Below are 17640 nucleotides of genomic sequence, written 5' to 3' on the forward strand. Positions count from 1 at the left end.
TTCGTATACTTCGCCAAAGCCTATTTTTTTTTTTACGCATTTGGTGGAGTGTTAATTTTCGAGCTTGGCAGAAATGCTAAGGGTGTCCCATAGACAACTACAAGCTAGCTTCTGCAGTGCTGTCAGAAACAATCCATGCATGAAATAAATGCATTTAGAAATGCAGCATTTTGCAGTTTGTTTTTGTAATAAAAACTATTTTGCAATTCAGTCAATAATGAAGACAAGTTTTTTTTTCCCTTTCTAAAATAAATGCACACTGATGAATCATGCACACTATACCAGGAACAGCTGCTTTCGTGTTGACTTCATATAGTCAGACTTGCATTCATGGGATAAACCGCTTTCTATAAGCTTTAATATAACATCTTTATTTAAGATTTGTTTAAAATAGTGAGAAATCTCTTAAAATACTCTTATAAAATCTCTTCTCATACTATAGAAGCTCTGCAGGAAGTCCGCTGGTCGCCCAATGTGAATAGACACCCAGAGAAGCACAGGGGGAACGGTTAGCAACAACATCTGTATTCGCATTATCAGCCACTGGGGCAGCAACAGACATAACATAGTAGCCTGGAGGAGAAGCCATGCTCTCATCCTTAACAGCCTCATGGGAAACAGAGGCAGATGGGTAGACAGCACTGATGATATCGGGAACAGACTGATCAGAGTGGGGAGGCAAGGTGCTCTCCATCGCAACAGAGGATTCTCTGTCGGCTAGAGGTAACGTCCGGCCAGCCACTTTCCTGCGTATGGCCCTCATCGTAATAGGGATGGACATGCATCTGGAAAGAAAAACAAACGGGTGAAGGATGATTCATGAACAGAGGGAGTTTCCAGAAAACAAGCAGCAGTCTAGGACAAGGCTCACTTTAAATCATTCATACATATTTTCTGGGCATCAAGAATTGCTTTAAACATAAAATCTAGGAGCACAACATGTTTACAGGAAGGTGAAGGCAAAATATTTAGTAAACATGGAACATCTAGACTCCACAAATAAAAGTGTTTAAATTCAGTGGAAACCACTTTTTCCTTTAAAGGGGTAATTCCACCAAAAAAAAATGCAAATTGTGTCATTTATTCACCCTCATGTTACAAACCCATAAGATTTAGTTCATCTTTGAAACACAAAAGAGGGTATTCTGAATGAAACCTAAGAGTTTTCCCATCCTCCACATGTCAAGCAAACACATTTGAGTTTTGGTTGACCATTTCTTATGTGATCATTGTTTATATGTGGCCCTGGACCACAAAACCAGTCTTAAGTAGCACGGGTATATTCGTAGCAAAAGCCAACAATACATTTTATGGGTCAAAATGATAAGTTTTTCAAAACTCATTAGGATATTAAGTTAAGATCATGTTCCATTAAGATATTTTGTAAATTTACTATTTACCATTCTGTATGGGTCAGAATGATCTTTTTCCTTTTATGCCTATGTCTAAAATATTAAATAAAGATTGTGTTCCATGAAGATATTTTGTATGGCCAAAAATATCAGCACCCAATTCTGAGAGAAAATGCAACACTTCTCTCAGAAAATTGTTCCAATTGCAAATGTTATGGTATTCACAAGCTTATTGTTTTGGTTTGCACTGCAACAACACAAAAAAAAAAAAAAAAAAAAAAAAAAAAAAAAAAAAAAAAAAAAAAAAAAAAAAAAAAACAGAAGAAAAGCCAAACTTGATAAAATTTCACACAAAACACAAAAATGGACTGGACAAAATTATTGGCACCTTGTCAAAATTGTAAGAAATAATTGCTTTCCAAGCATGTGATGCATCTGTAATTTGCATTTTAGAAACACCTGTGGCAAGTAACAGGTGTGGGCAATATAGTAATCACACTTGCAACCAGTTAAAATGGAGAAATGACTCAACCTTTTTGTTAAGTGTCACACTGAGCATGGAGAAAAGAAAGTGTGAAGAGTTGTCTCTGTTTTTGAGAGAAAAAAAAAAAATTGTGGAAAAACATGGACAATCTCAAGGCTACAAGTCCATCTCCAGAGATATTAATGTTCCTGTTTCTGTGCACAATATCAAGAGGTTTACAGCCCATGGCACTGTAGCTAACCTCCCTGGACGTGCACTGAAGAGCACAATTAATGAAAAATTACAATGAAGGATTGTTCGAATGGCGGATAAGGAACCCAGATTAACTTCCACACAAATTCAAGCTGATCTACAGACACATGGTACAACAGCGTCAGCTCGCACTATCCGTTGCCATCTGAATGAAAAGGGACGCTATGGTAGGAGACCACTGCTGACACAAAGGCATAAAAAAGCACTTATGTGACAAAACCACAGTCCTTCTGGGAGAAATGTACTGTGGACCGATGAGACAAAAGTAGAGCTTTTTGGGAAAGGACATCATGGCACTGTTTACAGAAAAAGAAATGAGGCCTTTAAAGAAAAGAACACAGTCCCTACAGTCAAACATGGTGGATGTTCAAAGATGTTTTGGGGTTGCTTTGCTGCTTCTGGCGCTGGATGCCTTGACTGTGTGAACAGCCTCATGAAATCTGATGATTACCAAAGAATTTTGGGGCGTGATGTAGTGGCCAGTGTCAGAAAGCTGCGTCTCCACCAAAGGTCATGGGTCTTCCAGTAGGACAATGACCCGAAACAGAGTTCAAAAAGCACTCAGAAATGGTTACAAACAAAGTGCTGGAGAGTTCTGAAATGGCCAGCAATGAGTCCAGATCTGAATCCCATAGAACGCCTGTGCAGAGATCTCAAAACAGCAGTTGGGAGGAGGCATCCTTCAAATCTGAATGATCTGGAGCAGTTTGCAAAAGAAGAGTGGTCCAAAATTCCAGTAAAGAGGTGTAAGAAACTCATTCATGGTTACAGGAAGCGATTGATTTCAGTTATTTTTTCCAAAGGAGGTGCTACCAAATATTAAGTTAAAGGTGCCAATAACTTTGTCCAGTGCATTTTTTTGGTTATGTGGAATTGTATCAGATTTACTTTTCTTGTTTTTTTTTGTGTTGTTCCAATGCCAACAAAAAAAAAAAAAAAAACACAAACATGCGAGTACCAAAACATTTGCAACTGCAACAATTTTCTGACAGAGTTGCAAGGGTGCCGATATTTTTGGCCATGAATGTATATCAAAACTTAATTTTTTAATTAGTAATGTGCATTGCTAAGAACTTAATTTGGACAACTTTAAAGGTGATTTTCAGATTCCAGATTTTTAAATAGTTGTATCTCGGCCAAATATTATCCTGTCCTAGCAAACCATACATGGGAACCTTATTTATTAAGCATTTTTGTGGTCCAGGGTCACATGTGAAAAATAGCCTAAAATAATTCTGTCATACAAAGTGATCATGTCAATGTGGAAGACTCAGATTAAACAGTTACATTAATATGGATTTCTTTTACAATCTTCAGGCTTTAACTTCTTGAAACAAAGTTTTCGGTGAACAAGTTTCTCATGCTTCATTAAAAATATCTTTGTGTTTTGAAGATGAACAAAAGTTATGAATTTGGAATGACATCAGGTTGGACACCTGGTGCCAATTTTCAGTTTTACACGAAATAACTCTTTAAGTTTTGAGTTTGTTATTGATATAGTTAAGCATAACAGTTCTTAAATGCAAAAAGGACATCCTAATTAGTGAGCATGTGCAATAGTGATGCAAAATGTTGGACGCACCGCATAAGGACTCTGGAAATGTAGTCGTCCAATTTATGATCCACAAAATCAGGCATCAGAAGCCTGCAGCTCATCTGATGAGAATCCACCACCGTCACCTGAACTAACAGAAAAAGGCTTTTTTTTTTTTTATCATTGTGCTTATGCTGACTAGTTTCCACAGGATTCCATTTGTGCCAAAATATGATGCAAAACACATTTCAGATAGCATGCAGTGAATTTGCTTAATAGTGAATATATACTATAGTGAATCTGCTGCACGCACTAAATATTTTTAATATAGTGTAACGGTCCTTACGAACAGCCAGGTGGTTATCATCATCAATGCTGAATGTAACAGAAAGGCTGTGGTCTGATTCTGGAAGGATCTCACATCTCAGGTCATACAGCAAGCCAGCATCTTCAGTATATGAAAAGCGAGAAGGCAAAAGCTTCATCTTAAATTACGGCAAATGAGTCTGAGAAGGCCAGGAGAATGTGCTGCCAGTCTACTGCCAGCTGAATGCATGAATAAGCTGTATTAATAACCTATGTGGTGGTTGTGGTTACTGAAACAGCTTGCCAGCAGGACGTTGATGGCAGACTGATGGCGAAGGATATCCAGTAAGGCAGGGACGTGGCCAGGGTGTGTGAAGGGGACTGTGTGAATTAAGGCCCCTTTCCAGGACTCTCGGCCCCATTCGGCCCCAGGGAACACATAACTGTGGTACTCCGAGGCGGGCAAAGGCTGAGAAACATTAAAGACCGTAACCAAGGTAAATAAGACAGAAACAGAGAAGAGCAAATCAATGAATGTCAGTTTCTGCTGAACAAAAATAAACATCTTCTAGCAGCAAAGAATGGCATGTACAATTAATGTACAGTAGCCAGTAACGAACCAAACAAAAGTTCTGAATATCCTGTAATCTCTCTTTGCAGTATATAATTATCATGGCAAGGCAAAACATGCTTGTTTATGTAAAGTTTGGTGGGCTGAATTGCAAACAGACCACAACAAACTGAACCCCTTCAGTCCAGATCTTTGAGTTCAGCAGTTTGCAGGTCTTCATGAGAAGTTGAGGTAGAGGCTCCACCTGCTGGGGTTTCTCAGCTACAACACCACCTGAGTAATGATAGGAGACTGGTTACTGGGGAAATATGGTTATTCAATTTATTTTTAAGTGTCTCGGTGTGTAATGCACCTGTGATTTCGCCCATTTTCTCTATAAAGGAAATAAGCATGGGTAACGGTGGCTGTAGTTTGAGAAGAAAGGTGGCTGGGAGTAATTCTGAGCAGGATTCAGTGAGCGGCTGAAACACTGGAAACCTAAAGCACAGAAAAATAAAAGATTTTATCTTGGTTGACATAATAAGGGTCAGAAAAATCAATATTGCACCATTGATTCTTCTCTCTAGAGCTAGACTGGTGGTAAAGGGAATTGGGAAGGGTCAAAAGCCTTTATCTGGGGTGACTATTACTTCCCATTTCCTTGGCAGTCTCTACTTGAACATGCAACCATTGTATTAGCAGCACAAATCCCCAACCATTAGGCGATAATCACAATTTTTAAAGACATCTGGTATGAAACACTCCACTACTCACCCGAAAGAGTCGACCTGAGGTGGAGAAGAGATCAGCGATTCCATCTGCAGCTTGTGAGAGGCGTCACTGCTTCCCACTGTTACCAGAGCAACCTGGCCACTGCTAACCTCATCTATATAAAAATTCAAAACTGATAAATTCAAAACTATATTGAGAGAAAAAAAACAAACAAAAAAAACCCCTCTCTCTCTCTCTCTCTAAACAAAAAACACTAGAAATGAGGAAAAAGTAAATTACTAAAGCTAACACATTTTAAAAAAAAAAAAAAAAAAAAAAAAAAAAAAAAAAAAAAAAAACAACATTCAAAATTTTAATAAAAACTAAAATAGTATTTCAGTGATACACTGACACTGATGCTACTGGGTATTTTATAATTATCTCTAAATTGAACTGATTAGAACAGTGTTGTGCACTAAATTTAAAGCAAACTGTCAAAAATAGTTTTGGTTAACTGAGCTAAAGCTTTTTTTTAAAAAACAAAAAAAACTGGATGAACAATTTACATTTAAAGAAATTACAAACCCTGCCCTGGCAACTAACAGAAATAAAATAGCTACTAAAAATGAAAAATGGAAGAAAAATGGAAAAAAAAATAAATAAAAATAAAAAAATAAATAAAACTAATAAATATAATAATTAAAATTAACAATAAAAAAAAAAAATAGCCAGTTCAAAACACACACAAACTCTATATAAGAACTAAAATAACACTAAAACTGAAAATAAATACATGAATACATAAAAATGACAAAAGCACAAAAAAGGAAAGAAAACTACAATTTTAAAAGGCAATATTGTTCAAACTATGTAATCTGGGAAAACCTGCTGGATGTTGCGCTGGGAAGTTTTCAGGAAATTTAAAAATAGGCCAAATGTCTTTTGTTTTTGTTTTTTTTGGCAAAATTAGGTTAATTAAACTAATTAATTACTAAATTAGGTAATTTAATTTAATCATTAAATTAAATTAGTCTAACATCTTGTCCATCATCTCTGAAAATCTCTCTCCAAAATTCACTTGTTTAGTGCAGAAAAACAGCAATTTATTGCAGCAAGCAGAAATGACGGTGTCTTTCTCTTATGTTAAGTGCTGCTGAGGTGCTTTCCCTTAACACCACAAAACAGTTAACCTATCAAAATAAACCACGTAACATATTTAATAAAGGCGTATCAATGCACATTCCCCGCCAGGCCTAAAACTATAGCACGCAAAGTTTTACTTATTTATTTTTTAATATTGTAAGATGGCATTGCGCAAGACTTAATCTTTCTCATCTCAATCTGCTCAATCTTGGTGATGTCAGTGCCCTAAACAATGTTATAATGGACAATTTCACATCCAGAGATGAAGGATTGGATGAAGTTACTAAAGAGGAGTCATCCAATGACGGGTTGTTATTTGCACAGTGTGCCAACAGTTGCGCTGCGCTCGCTTTTCTAAACGTAAACTACAAGGTACACTATTTGTGCTATCTAAACATAGAAGGGATAAGCAAAAGTTCAGACACTACGCCATGACAGACAACGGAAAACTGTCCTCTCCAGGCTAACATTAGTCTGTTTGTGTAATGATGCAGTACAGCGCTCTGACAGACAGCTCTCGTTAAACCCGTGAAGTGAAAGTGAAACCAGTCTTACTTTAAACCCGTTTTTCTCAATTTTATTCCTGAAAATCACAGCTATCAGCCAACTCAAGATAGCCATAACTTATATTCAGGGTATGGACAAAATAAAAACAGTTGGAAAGGGCTTGAACCCAGCTTTCATATGGTATCAAAACCTCAAAAAAGGTAAAATCTCACCATGTGTTGGGTTTCCTAGATCGCATCACATATATAAAAACTAAAACAACACTGGATTAGAAGGTACTGTTTATGGTTTACCTGTGCTTGACAACCCCATAAGCACATCTAATGGACTAACGTAGTACTTGATTGTCAGTGGAGATCCTGTGAGGAGGGAGACATTAGAGAACAGTTATATATTTGGACATAAAACATGCTGATCAAACACTCGCATTTTTCCCTCGCGTACCCTCTTTGCCCGACCGGACGTTTCCAATCCTGCCGTTCATAATGAGGTCAACGTGAAGGTCACTTTCTCTCAAAGACCTAGAGGAGGCACTGTTCACTGAATTATATGATAATAGAATTTTATCTTCAGAAACACGTAAAGCATTCGTTTCCCACACCTTGGTAAATGGGATATTTTGAAGAGGTCGGTTTCCAGGTGCCGAAGAGAGGTGTAGATTTTAATCTTGACATCACTGCCAGAGCACACTCATTATTAGACAAATATACTAGTAGTATAAATGTTAAAATCAGAAACCAGAAGGAAATACCTGTCTCCTGGGATGTTGTAAAAAGAAGCAAGGTCGTCCAACTTTAGAGAGAACTCTTCAAATTTCTTCATCCTGTGGGAATACGATAACTATTCTTACTCCAACACCAGTTAAATTCAAAAATGTCTCTCTTGAATCAAACATCATTTCTATTTACCTTAACAACTGAAGGAGTGATGGGCTGGACTTCAAACAAAACCAAACCACGTTAATGCATTTCACAGAATCTTTTCAGCAAACTTAGAAGCACATTATCTCACCACAGGAGCTTCACCATGATGGGCCACCCTCACATCTTCCACTCGTCCCCCCGACAGCAGCACCACCTCGATGTAAAACAGGTCTGCTGTCAGGTAACACACAGTCTCTGTGGGACTCATATGTGACCCCAATCTACAAAAACCAGGAGTCTGTCAGCTTAAAATGACAAGAAACAACTGCACAAAGAGTTTTAAGGAACAGTAATAAAATCTGAAACTCATCCAAGGTTTTAAAATACTGACAAAGTATTAAATTATGAGAAATGTCTATGTGAGAACACAATCTGAAAAAACAATAAAACACAGAAACTTCAGATGAATGATCAGTTAAAGGTGTAATTTCTATATCTCTGGTTGCAATGCGTGGAATTGCAAAAATACTGACTGTATTCAGACAGGTTTTCCAGAATAATCTACACTTTTTCAATTAGTTGTACAAGATAGTTCTGACTTAAATTTCTTCCGCATTGTGACATACATCCAAGTGTTTGTTGTTTGTTTGTTTAATGCTATGCTTGCCTCTGGCATTTTTAAGGTGAGACTAAAAATGAAAAAAAAATAAATAAAAATAAAATAAATAAATAAACTGTAATTTATATCAGATTTTCAAAATCTGTTCTTTAAAAAAAAAAAAACATTAAAAATTTATTCCAAAGTTACACCTGAGCAAAACTGAGTATTGTGGAAAAAACTAATAAAAGTAATAAAAATGACAAAAAGCATGGACAAAAAAAAAAAAAAAAAAAAAAAAAGCTTAAAATTAAAATATTTTAAAAAACCTTTAAAACCAAAATAGCCAATAAACAAAACACACATAAACTTTCTAATTAAATAAAAACTAAAATAATACTAAAACTGAAAATAAATAAATAAATAAATAAATAAATAAATACTTCAATAAATACATAAAAATGTAAAAATGTTAAAAAAAAAAAAAAAAAAAAAAAAAAAAAAAAAAAAATACACAATTTAAAAACAATCTGGGAAAATCCGCCAGAAGATGCGCTGGGATGTTCTCATTCAATTTGAAAAATAGGTCAAATGTCAATTTGATTAGGTTTATTAAATTAAATTAAATTAATTTAATTATTCAGACAAAAAATAAAAACAAAAAATAAATAAATAAATAGATAAATAAAATTTTAATTTATATCAGATTTTTAAAATCTATTTTCTAAAAAAAAAAAAAAAATAAATTATAAATACTGGGTTTTAACAAAAAAATTATTCCAAAGTTATACCTGAACAAAACTGAGGATTGGGGAGAGAGAAATTCAGTGAGGACTTCATTCCATCATTTGTTAGATAGTTATGATTCAAAATTTCAAGCTCAATTAAAAAAATAAAATAAAATAGACGGATCAAGCGCTCACAAAAAGAACAAATACATTCATTTAGAAAACACATTAATTTATATTTCATCACGACTTTCAGCAAAGATTAACCTGCCGATTATCTAATATTAACACATAAAAAAAAAAAAAAACTGTTGTAATATAAATACAATATCTGCATGTAGAAAAGGCTCAAACCCTTTTTGTCTGGCAATCATCTCGAGTCTGGACACCATTGCTGTCAATGAGGACACTACAGACCAAACAGAAATAACAAATATAAGAGACAGATAAAAAGACATTTTTTATTCACAGAGCAACAATAGTGTTTAATTCAAGGATATCCTCACCGTTGAGCGCCTCGTTGATCTTCTGAAGACATGTAGTGATCGGCTCACAAGCTCTGTCGTCTCCTTTTGTTTTTTCCTACGAAGAAAAATATTCCTCACCTTTGTGTTTCATCACAGCAATACTGATAATTACCTTCTGAGGGAAAAACATAACCCTGAGCATATCGTGCAGTGACTTTCCAACCAACACAGACCATTATACACCATACAGCCGCTCAGAGAAACTCAGATTTAATCATCGCTCTGGAGAGCGACCTGCTGTTTGCATATTATTTTGGCACTGATTTATGCAATCTGCAACAGTCTTAAGCTGCACATCTGGAATAGATTTGGAGGGTTGTGCACACACATAATGGCAAAAATCTGAGGCTGATGTCTGTGAGACCTAAGTTTGGACTCTAATGCGCAATTATTGACCCAGCCTTGACCTCTTTCGTTTGATATCACCCTGCTTTAATCCCACGTGCATATATGATGCGACATGGCTTGATGTGTAATGCGAATTTAAGTATTATAAACACTGTCTGTTATCATTTACTCATCCTTATGTCATTGTTAACCCGTATGATAGTCTTTCTTTCGTGGAAAACAAAAAGAGACATTTAGAAAAATGTCAAAGCTGCCAGATGGCAATTTATACCACAAGCACCAAACAGTCTAATAATCCATATGGAATATCCTGAGCTTGATGATGAATCAACATGTACTTTTAATATAGCCAAAGCATGCATCACATATTATAAAAACACCCACCTAGAAAGCAGAACAAGCTGAATGACAGCTATTTTTACCAGGTTTGCACTAAGTACTAATGCACTAAATTATATTGTGATTTTCAATGTCCAAATTCAGTATACACCTTATTCATAAAACATACTATACAGGCAAGCAGATGAGCCTCGAATATGAGCGCAACATGCTAAATTGCACATTAACAATGCAGTGATATTGGAGGACCAAATTCAATATATGCAAGTATAAAACGTACATGCAAGAATATAAACTACTACAATAAAAAAAAAAAATTGTAACGTGTAATTGTTGTGTTCATATTCTGGACTCATCTCCTTGCCTGAGTATTGCACACATCATCAATAAGATGCATACTGAATTTGATTCTTCTGATATTACTGTCTTAGTACAAGCTTTTTTATATTAAGCAATTTAGAATGTTCCACTGTTTTAAATTATACCGTATAAGCAAGTCTGTCTCTGCCACAAAAAAGAGATTTAAAAAATAATTAAAAGGTAATTGTGACATCTCACAACTCAGACTTTTGGAATACTATCACATTTGGAATACTACAGATTGCCAAAAAAGAAGGCGTTTGTGGTTAGCCAAATTGAACCAGGATTTATAGATTTAGGATAAAACCAGGAAATATTAGACTAATATCTTAATTAATACCACTCTTACGCATCTTTACCACCTATTAACTTCAGTTTGTCAAAATATTCCACCCTTTCATGCTTACGAAGTCATTCTCTATAGCAGCTCTCATGTTTTTTTTCCCGTGGTTTAGACATAAATTAACAGAACAACATATTCAGTAGTACATTAACCTGCAATCCATGCTGTTGTTTACATCTCAGTATCACCAATATGGCCCTGCATCCAGGTAACTGACCAAATCATGATGCAAGTGCAAACCCTCTATATTCTTAAACGGATCTAAATATTCCTTGCCTGAAACAGGCCTGTGCTGCAGTTCTGTTGATGTTTTACCTTCCAGGTCTCTATGCCAGTCATGTGACTGAAAACTGTGAACAGAAAAGAGCAGCTCTGACATCTGCTAAATATCTCCTTTTCTGTTCCAAGTAAAATAGACGGACATGACATGACAGTGAATAAATCGCAGAACATTCCTGTTTAAATTCACTATTTCTTGAAGGCAATTTCCTTACCATACATCTCCGGACCAGCTGAACGGTCTCATTCCAAGATTTGTCAGCATATTTGGACTTCAAGTCAGACATTAAAGTCTTGGTCTTCATACTTACAAAACCTGTGGAGGTGACAGACCAGAAAACTTTTTTTTTTTTTTTTTTTTTTTCCCCTGAGACATATGTGACCCTGGACCACAAATCCAGTCTTAAGTAGCACGGGTATATTTGTAGCAATAGCCAACAATACATTGTATGGGTCAAAATGATACATTTTTCAAAAATCATTAGGATATTAAGTTAAGATCAAGATATTTTGTAAATTTACTATCGTAAATATCTCAAAACTTAATTTTTGATTAGCAACCTGCATTGCTAAGAACGTCATTTGGACAACTTTAAAGATGATTTTCTTAATATTTTTTTTTGCACACTCAGGTTCCATTTTCATTTTAGTTGAGGTTTTAGTAATTTTGTTATGTGATTTTGACATTTTTATTTGTTGTTTATATTTCTATTTTTATATTATGAAAAACTGTTTTTTTTTTCTTTTATTTCAGTTTTAGTTTAAAAACTTTTGTATTTTTATTTTTTATTTCTATGTTTATATTAAAGAAAAATAATATTTATATTTCTTTTAGTGTTTTAGTAATTAGTGCTTCAACTTATTTTCAGTTATTTACAATTTTCAATTTCAGTTGTATGCTTTTGTATTTTTTTTTTTATATTTCTCTTTTTATATTAAAGAAAAAAAAATATTTCTTATATTTCTATTTCTGTTTTAATAATTAGTCGATCAACTTATTTATTATCATTTTCCATTTCATTTTGAAAAAAAAATATTTCTTATATTTTAAGTTTTTAAAGTAATTTTTTCCATTTCATTTTGTTTTAAGTAATTTTTGTATTTTTATTTTTTTTTTCTGTTTTTATATTAAAGAAAAACAGTATTTTGTCTTATATTTCAGTTTTAGTAATTAGTGCTTCAACTTATTTTCAGATTTTCAAATAACGTTACATCTCAGCCAAATACTGCCCTATCCTAGCAAAGCGTCTTTATTCAGCTTTCAGATTATGTATAAAATGTTTTGTGATCAACCTGTTATTATATCCACCTAATTTTTAATGTAAGAGAGCAATTGCGGCCATTTATAACTTGAATGTGCGTAACTTCCGGTGTCATTGGCTACCAGTTATTTTACTTGTACAAAAACATTCCGTTATGCTGCCTAATATTGCAAACCGGTATTTCTTGGTAGCATATTGATGTTAAATCATTATCATAATCCTAAACACACTGGTTTGTGGCACAAATAGTTTTAACGTTTAACGTTAGTGCACTTTGTTATCCTAGCTAACTTACCTATAGCGGCTAACCAACTGTCGGAAGTCTCACACATTCACAAAAAATAGTTTACTTACGCGTTACAAAATAAGATAGACACCTGCTAAACAAAAAAGTAACATATTTTAAACCAGCCTAAGCTCGTTGTTTGGTCTTTTATCCCGTTTATATGATCTTTGGCCACTTGTCAGCCGAATATCAGCATGGTAAGGCTTTTTTTTTTTTTTTTTTTTTTGGCACTCTCAGATTCCATTTTCATTTTAGTTGAGGTTTTAGTAATTTTGTTATGTGATTTTGACATTTTTATTTGTTGTTTATATTTCTATTTTTATATTATGAAAAACAGCTTTTTTTTCTTATATTTCAGTTTTAGTAATTAGTGCTTCAACTTATTTTCAGTTATTTACAGTTTTCAATTTTAGTTGTATGCTTTTGTTTTTTTTTTAATATTTCTCTTTTTATATTAAAGAAAAAATAATATTTCTTATATTTCTATTTCTGTTTTAATAATTAGTCCTTCAACTTATTTTATAATTTTCCATTTCATTTCGGTTTGAGTAATTTAGTTGTGTTTTTGTATTTTTATTTTTAATATTTCTCTTTTTATATTAAAGAAACAAATAATATTTCTTATATTTCTATTTCTGTTTTAATAATTAGTCGATCAACTTATTTTAATTTTCCATTTCATTTTGATTTAAGTTTGAGTAATTTAGTTGTGTGCTTTTGTATTTTCATTTTTAATATTTCTGTTTATATTAAAGAAAAATAATATTTATATTTCTTTTATTTCTGTTTTAGTAATTAGTGCTTCAACTTATTTTTAGTTATTTACAGTTTTCAATTTTAGTTGTATGCTTTTGTATTTATTTATTTTTTAATATTTCTCTTTTTATATTAAAGAAAAAATAATATGTCTTATATTTCTATTTCTGTTTTAATAATTAGTCCAACTTATTTTATAATTTTCCATTTCATTTTGGTTTAAGTTTGAGTAATTTAGTTGTGTGCTTTTGTATTTTTATTTTTTCTATTTTTATATTAAAGAAAAATAATATTTATATTTCTTTATTTCTGTTTTAGTAATTAATACTTCAACTTATTTTCAGATTTTCAAATAATGTTACATCTCAGCCAAATACTGCCCTATCCTAGCAAAGCGTCTTTATTCAGCTTTCAGATTATGTATAAAATGTTTTGTGATCAACCTGTTATTATATCCACCTCATTTTTAATGTAAGAGAGCAATTGCGGCCATTTATAACTTGAATGTGCGTAACTTCCGGTGTCATTGGCTACCAGTTATTTTACTTGTACAAAAACATTCCGTTATGCTGCTTAATATTGCAAACCGGTATTTCTTGGTAGCATATTAATGTTAAATCATTATCATAATCCTAAACACACTGGTTTGTGGCACAAATAGTTTTAACGTTAGTGCACTTTGTTATCCTAGCTAACTTACCTATAGCGGCTAACCAACTGTCGGAAGTCTCGCACATTCACAAAAAATAGTTTACTTACGCGTTACAAAATAAGCTAGACACCTGCTAAACAAAAAACCAACATATTTTAAACCAGCCTAAGCTCGTTGTTTGGTCTTTTATCCCGTTTATATGATCTTTGGGCACTTGTCAGCCGAATATCAGCATAGTAAGGCTTTTTTTTTTTTTGCACTCAGATTCCATTTTCATTTTAGTTGAGGTTTTAGTAATTTTGTTATGTGATTTTGACATTTTTATTTGTTGTTTATATTTCTATTTTTATATTATGAAAAACAGTTTTTTTTTTCTTATATTTCTGTTTTAGTAATTAGTGCTTCAACTTATTTTCAGTTATTTACAATTTTTAATTTTAGTTGTATGCTTTTGTATTTTTTTTTTTACATTTCTATTTTTATATTAAAGAAAAATAATATTTCTTATATTTCTATTTTAATAATTAGTCCTTCAACTTATTTTATAATTTTCCATTTCATTTTGGTTTAAGTTTGAGTAATTTAGTCGTGTGCTTTTGTATTTTTATTTTTAATATTTCTATTTTTATATTAAAGAAAAACAGTTTTTTTCTTATATTTCAGTTTTAGTAATTAGTGCTTCAACTTATTTTCACTTATTTATAATTTTCAATTTCAGTTGTATGCTTCTGTATTTATTTATTTTTAATATTTCTCTTTTTATATTAAAGAAACAAATAATATTTCTTATATTTCTATTTCTGTTTTAATAATTAGTTGATCAACTTATTTTATAATTTTCCATTTCATTTTGGTTTAAGTTTAAGTAATTTAGTTGTGTTCTTTTGTATTTTTATTTTTAATATTTCTATTTTTATATTAAAGAAAAATAATATTTATATTTCTTTTATTTCTGTTTTAGTAATTAGTGCTTCAACTTATTTTCAGTTATTTACAATTTTCAATTTTAGTTGTATGCTTTTGTATTTTTTTTTAAATATTTCTCTTTTTATATTAAAGAAAAAATATTTCTTATATTTCTATTTCTGTTTTAATAATTAGTCGATCAACTTATTTTATAACTTTCCATTTCATTTTGGTTTAAGTTTGAGTAATTTAGTCGTGTGCTTTTGTATTTTCATTTTTTTATATTTCTCTTTTTATATTAAAGAAAAAATAATATTTCTTATATTTCTATTTCTGTTTTAATAATTAGTCCTTCAACTTATTTTATAATTTTCCATTTCATTTTAAGTTTGAGTAATTTAGCTGTGTGCTTTTGTATTTTTATTTTTAATATTTCTATTTTTATATTATGAAAAACAGTTTTTTTTTCTTATATTTCAGTTTTAGTAATTAGTGCTTCAACTTATTTTCAGTTATTTAGTTTTCAATTTCAGTTGTATGCTTTTGTATTTTTTTTTTTAAATATTTCTCTTTTTATATAAAAAAAAAAAAATTCTTATATTTCTATTTCTGTTTTAATAATTAGTCGATCAACTTATTTTAATTTTCCATTTCACTTTGGTTTAAGTTTGAGTAATTTAGTTGTGTGCTTTTGTATTTTTATTTTTTCTATTTTTATATTAAAGAAAAATAATATTTATATTTCTGTTTTAGTAATTAATACTTCAACTTATTTTCAGATTTTCAAATAACCTTACATCTCAGCCAAATACTGCCCTATCCTAGCAAAGTGTCTTTATTCAGCTTTCAGATTATGTATAAAATGTTTTGTGATCAACCTGTTATTATATCCACCTAATTTTTAATGTAAGAGAGCAATTGCGGCCATTTGTAACTTGAATGTGCGTAACTTCCGGTGTCATTGGCTACCAGTTATTTTACTTGTACAAAAACATTCCGTTATGCTGCTTAATATTGCAAACCGGTATTTCTTGGTAGCATATTAATGTTAATTCATTATAATAATCCTAAACACACTGGTTTGTGGCACAAATAGTTTTAACCTTAGCGCACTTTGTTATCCTAGCTAACTTACCTATAGCGGCTAACCAACTGTCGGAAGTCTCGCACATTCACAAAAAATAGTTTACTTACGCGTTACAAAATAAGCTAGACACCTGCTAAACAAAAAAGTAACATATTTTAAACCAGCCTAAGCTCGTTGTTTGGTCTTTTATCCCGTTTATATGATCTTTGGGCACTTGTCAGCCGAATATCAGCATGGTAAACAGATTCCATTTTCATTTTAGTTGAGGTTTTAGTAATTTTGTTATGTGATTTTGACATTTTTATTTGTTGTTTATATTTCTATTTTTATGTTATGAAAAACAGTTTTTTTTCTTATATTTCAGTTTTAGTAATTAGTGCTTCAGCTTATTTTCAGTTATTTACAATTTTCAATTTTAGTTGTATGCTTTTGTATTATTTTTTTTTTATATTTCTTTTTATATTAAAGAAAAATAATATTTCTTATATTTCTATTTCTGTTTTAATAATTAGTCGATCAACTTATTTTATAATTTTCCATTTCATTTTGGTTTAAGTTTGAGTAATTTAGTTGTGTGCTTTTGTATTTTTATTTTTTTCTGTTTTTATATTAAAGAAAAACAGTATTTTGTCTTATATTTCAGTTTTAGTAATTAGTGCTTCAACTTATTTTCAGATTTTCAAATAACGTTACATCTCAGCCAAATACTGCCCTATCCTAGCAAAGCGTCTTTATTCAGCTTTCAGATTATGTATAAAATGTTTTGTGATCAACCTGTTATTACATCCACCTAATTTTTAATGTAAGAGAGCAATTGCGGCCATTTGCAACTTGAATGCGCGTAACTTCCGGTGTCATTGGCTACCAGTTATTTTACTTGTACAAAAACATTCCGTTATGCCGCTTAAAATTGCAAACCGGTATTTCTTGGTAGCATATTGATGTTAAATCATTATCATAATCCTAAACACACTGGTTTGTGGCACAAATAGTTTTAACGTTTAACGTTAGTGCACTTTGTTATCCTAGCTAACTTACCTATAGCGGCTAACCAACTGTCGGAAGTCTCGCACATTCACAAAAAATAGCTTAACCACGTGTTACAAAATAAGCTAGACACCTGCTAAACAAAAATGCAACATATTTTAAACCAGCCTAAGCTCGTTGTTTGGCCTTTTAGCCCATTTATATGAACATCTTAGACAGGTAAACTAGCTTAAAAACAAATATTTTTGTCAGCACTGATATGAGATTTACCGCGTTCGGACTCCATTTCAGCCACTTGTTCATTTCTTCTAGACCGCTGCTCAAGAGATTTGTCTCCAGATTAACAACACATAACTTGAAGATAAATATATAAACACAAACGGACAAATTTCAAAAAGACTTTCTAGCACTCAGAGGCTGCTAATTAATTTCCCGCCTGAATCTAATAATCAGCGCGCGCTACGTGAATCCGGAGGCGGG

General features: G+C 32.1%; 1 protein-coding gene across 2 annotated transcripts; it reads right to left on the minus strand.

The window, feature by feature from the left end:
• Nucleotides 1-326: 326 nt before the first annotated feature.
• On the minus strand, nucleotides 327-17624 carry zgc:111976 (uncharacterized protein LOC553663 homolog). 2 transcript variants are annotated; one of them, XM_051097700.1, is made up of 17 exons: nucleotides 17431-17624; nucleotides 11440-11540; nucleotides 9535-9610; nucleotides 9383-9437; nucleotides 7851-7983; nucleotides 7748-7776; nucleotides 7591-7662; nucleotides 7441-7515; nucleotides 7284-7372; nucleotides 7133-7198; nucleotides 5253-5364; nucleotides 4852-4976; nucleotides 4660-4772; nucleotides 4199-4397; nucleotides 3969-4070; nucleotides 3671-3773; nucleotides 327-785 (listed from the first exon to the last, which is right to left on the minus strand). In XM_051097700.1, exons 1-17 carry the CDS (start codon nucleotides 17444-17446, stop codon nucleotides 437-439), a joined length of 1815 nt encoding a protein of 604 aa, XP_050953657.1. In that variant the 5' UTR covers nucleotides 17447-17624; the 3' UTR covers nucleotides 327-436. The 2 variants fall into 2 exon arrangements, with proteins under 2 accessions (XP_050953657.1, XP_050953659.1); XM_051097702.1 differs by having other exon boundaries at nucleotides 328-785; nucleotides 7284-7360; nucleotides 17431-17623.
• Nucleotides 17625-17640: the final 16 nt, after the last annotated feature.

The sequence above is a fragment of the Labeo rohita genome, chromosome 24, assembly GCF_022985175.1.
Source record: "Labeo rohita strain BAU-BD-2019 chromosome 24, IGBB_LRoh.1.0, whole genome shotgun sequence".
Taxonomy (NCBI): domain Eukaryota; kingdom Metazoa; phylum Chordata; class Actinopteri; order Cypriniformes; family Cyprinidae; genus Labeo; species Labeo rohita.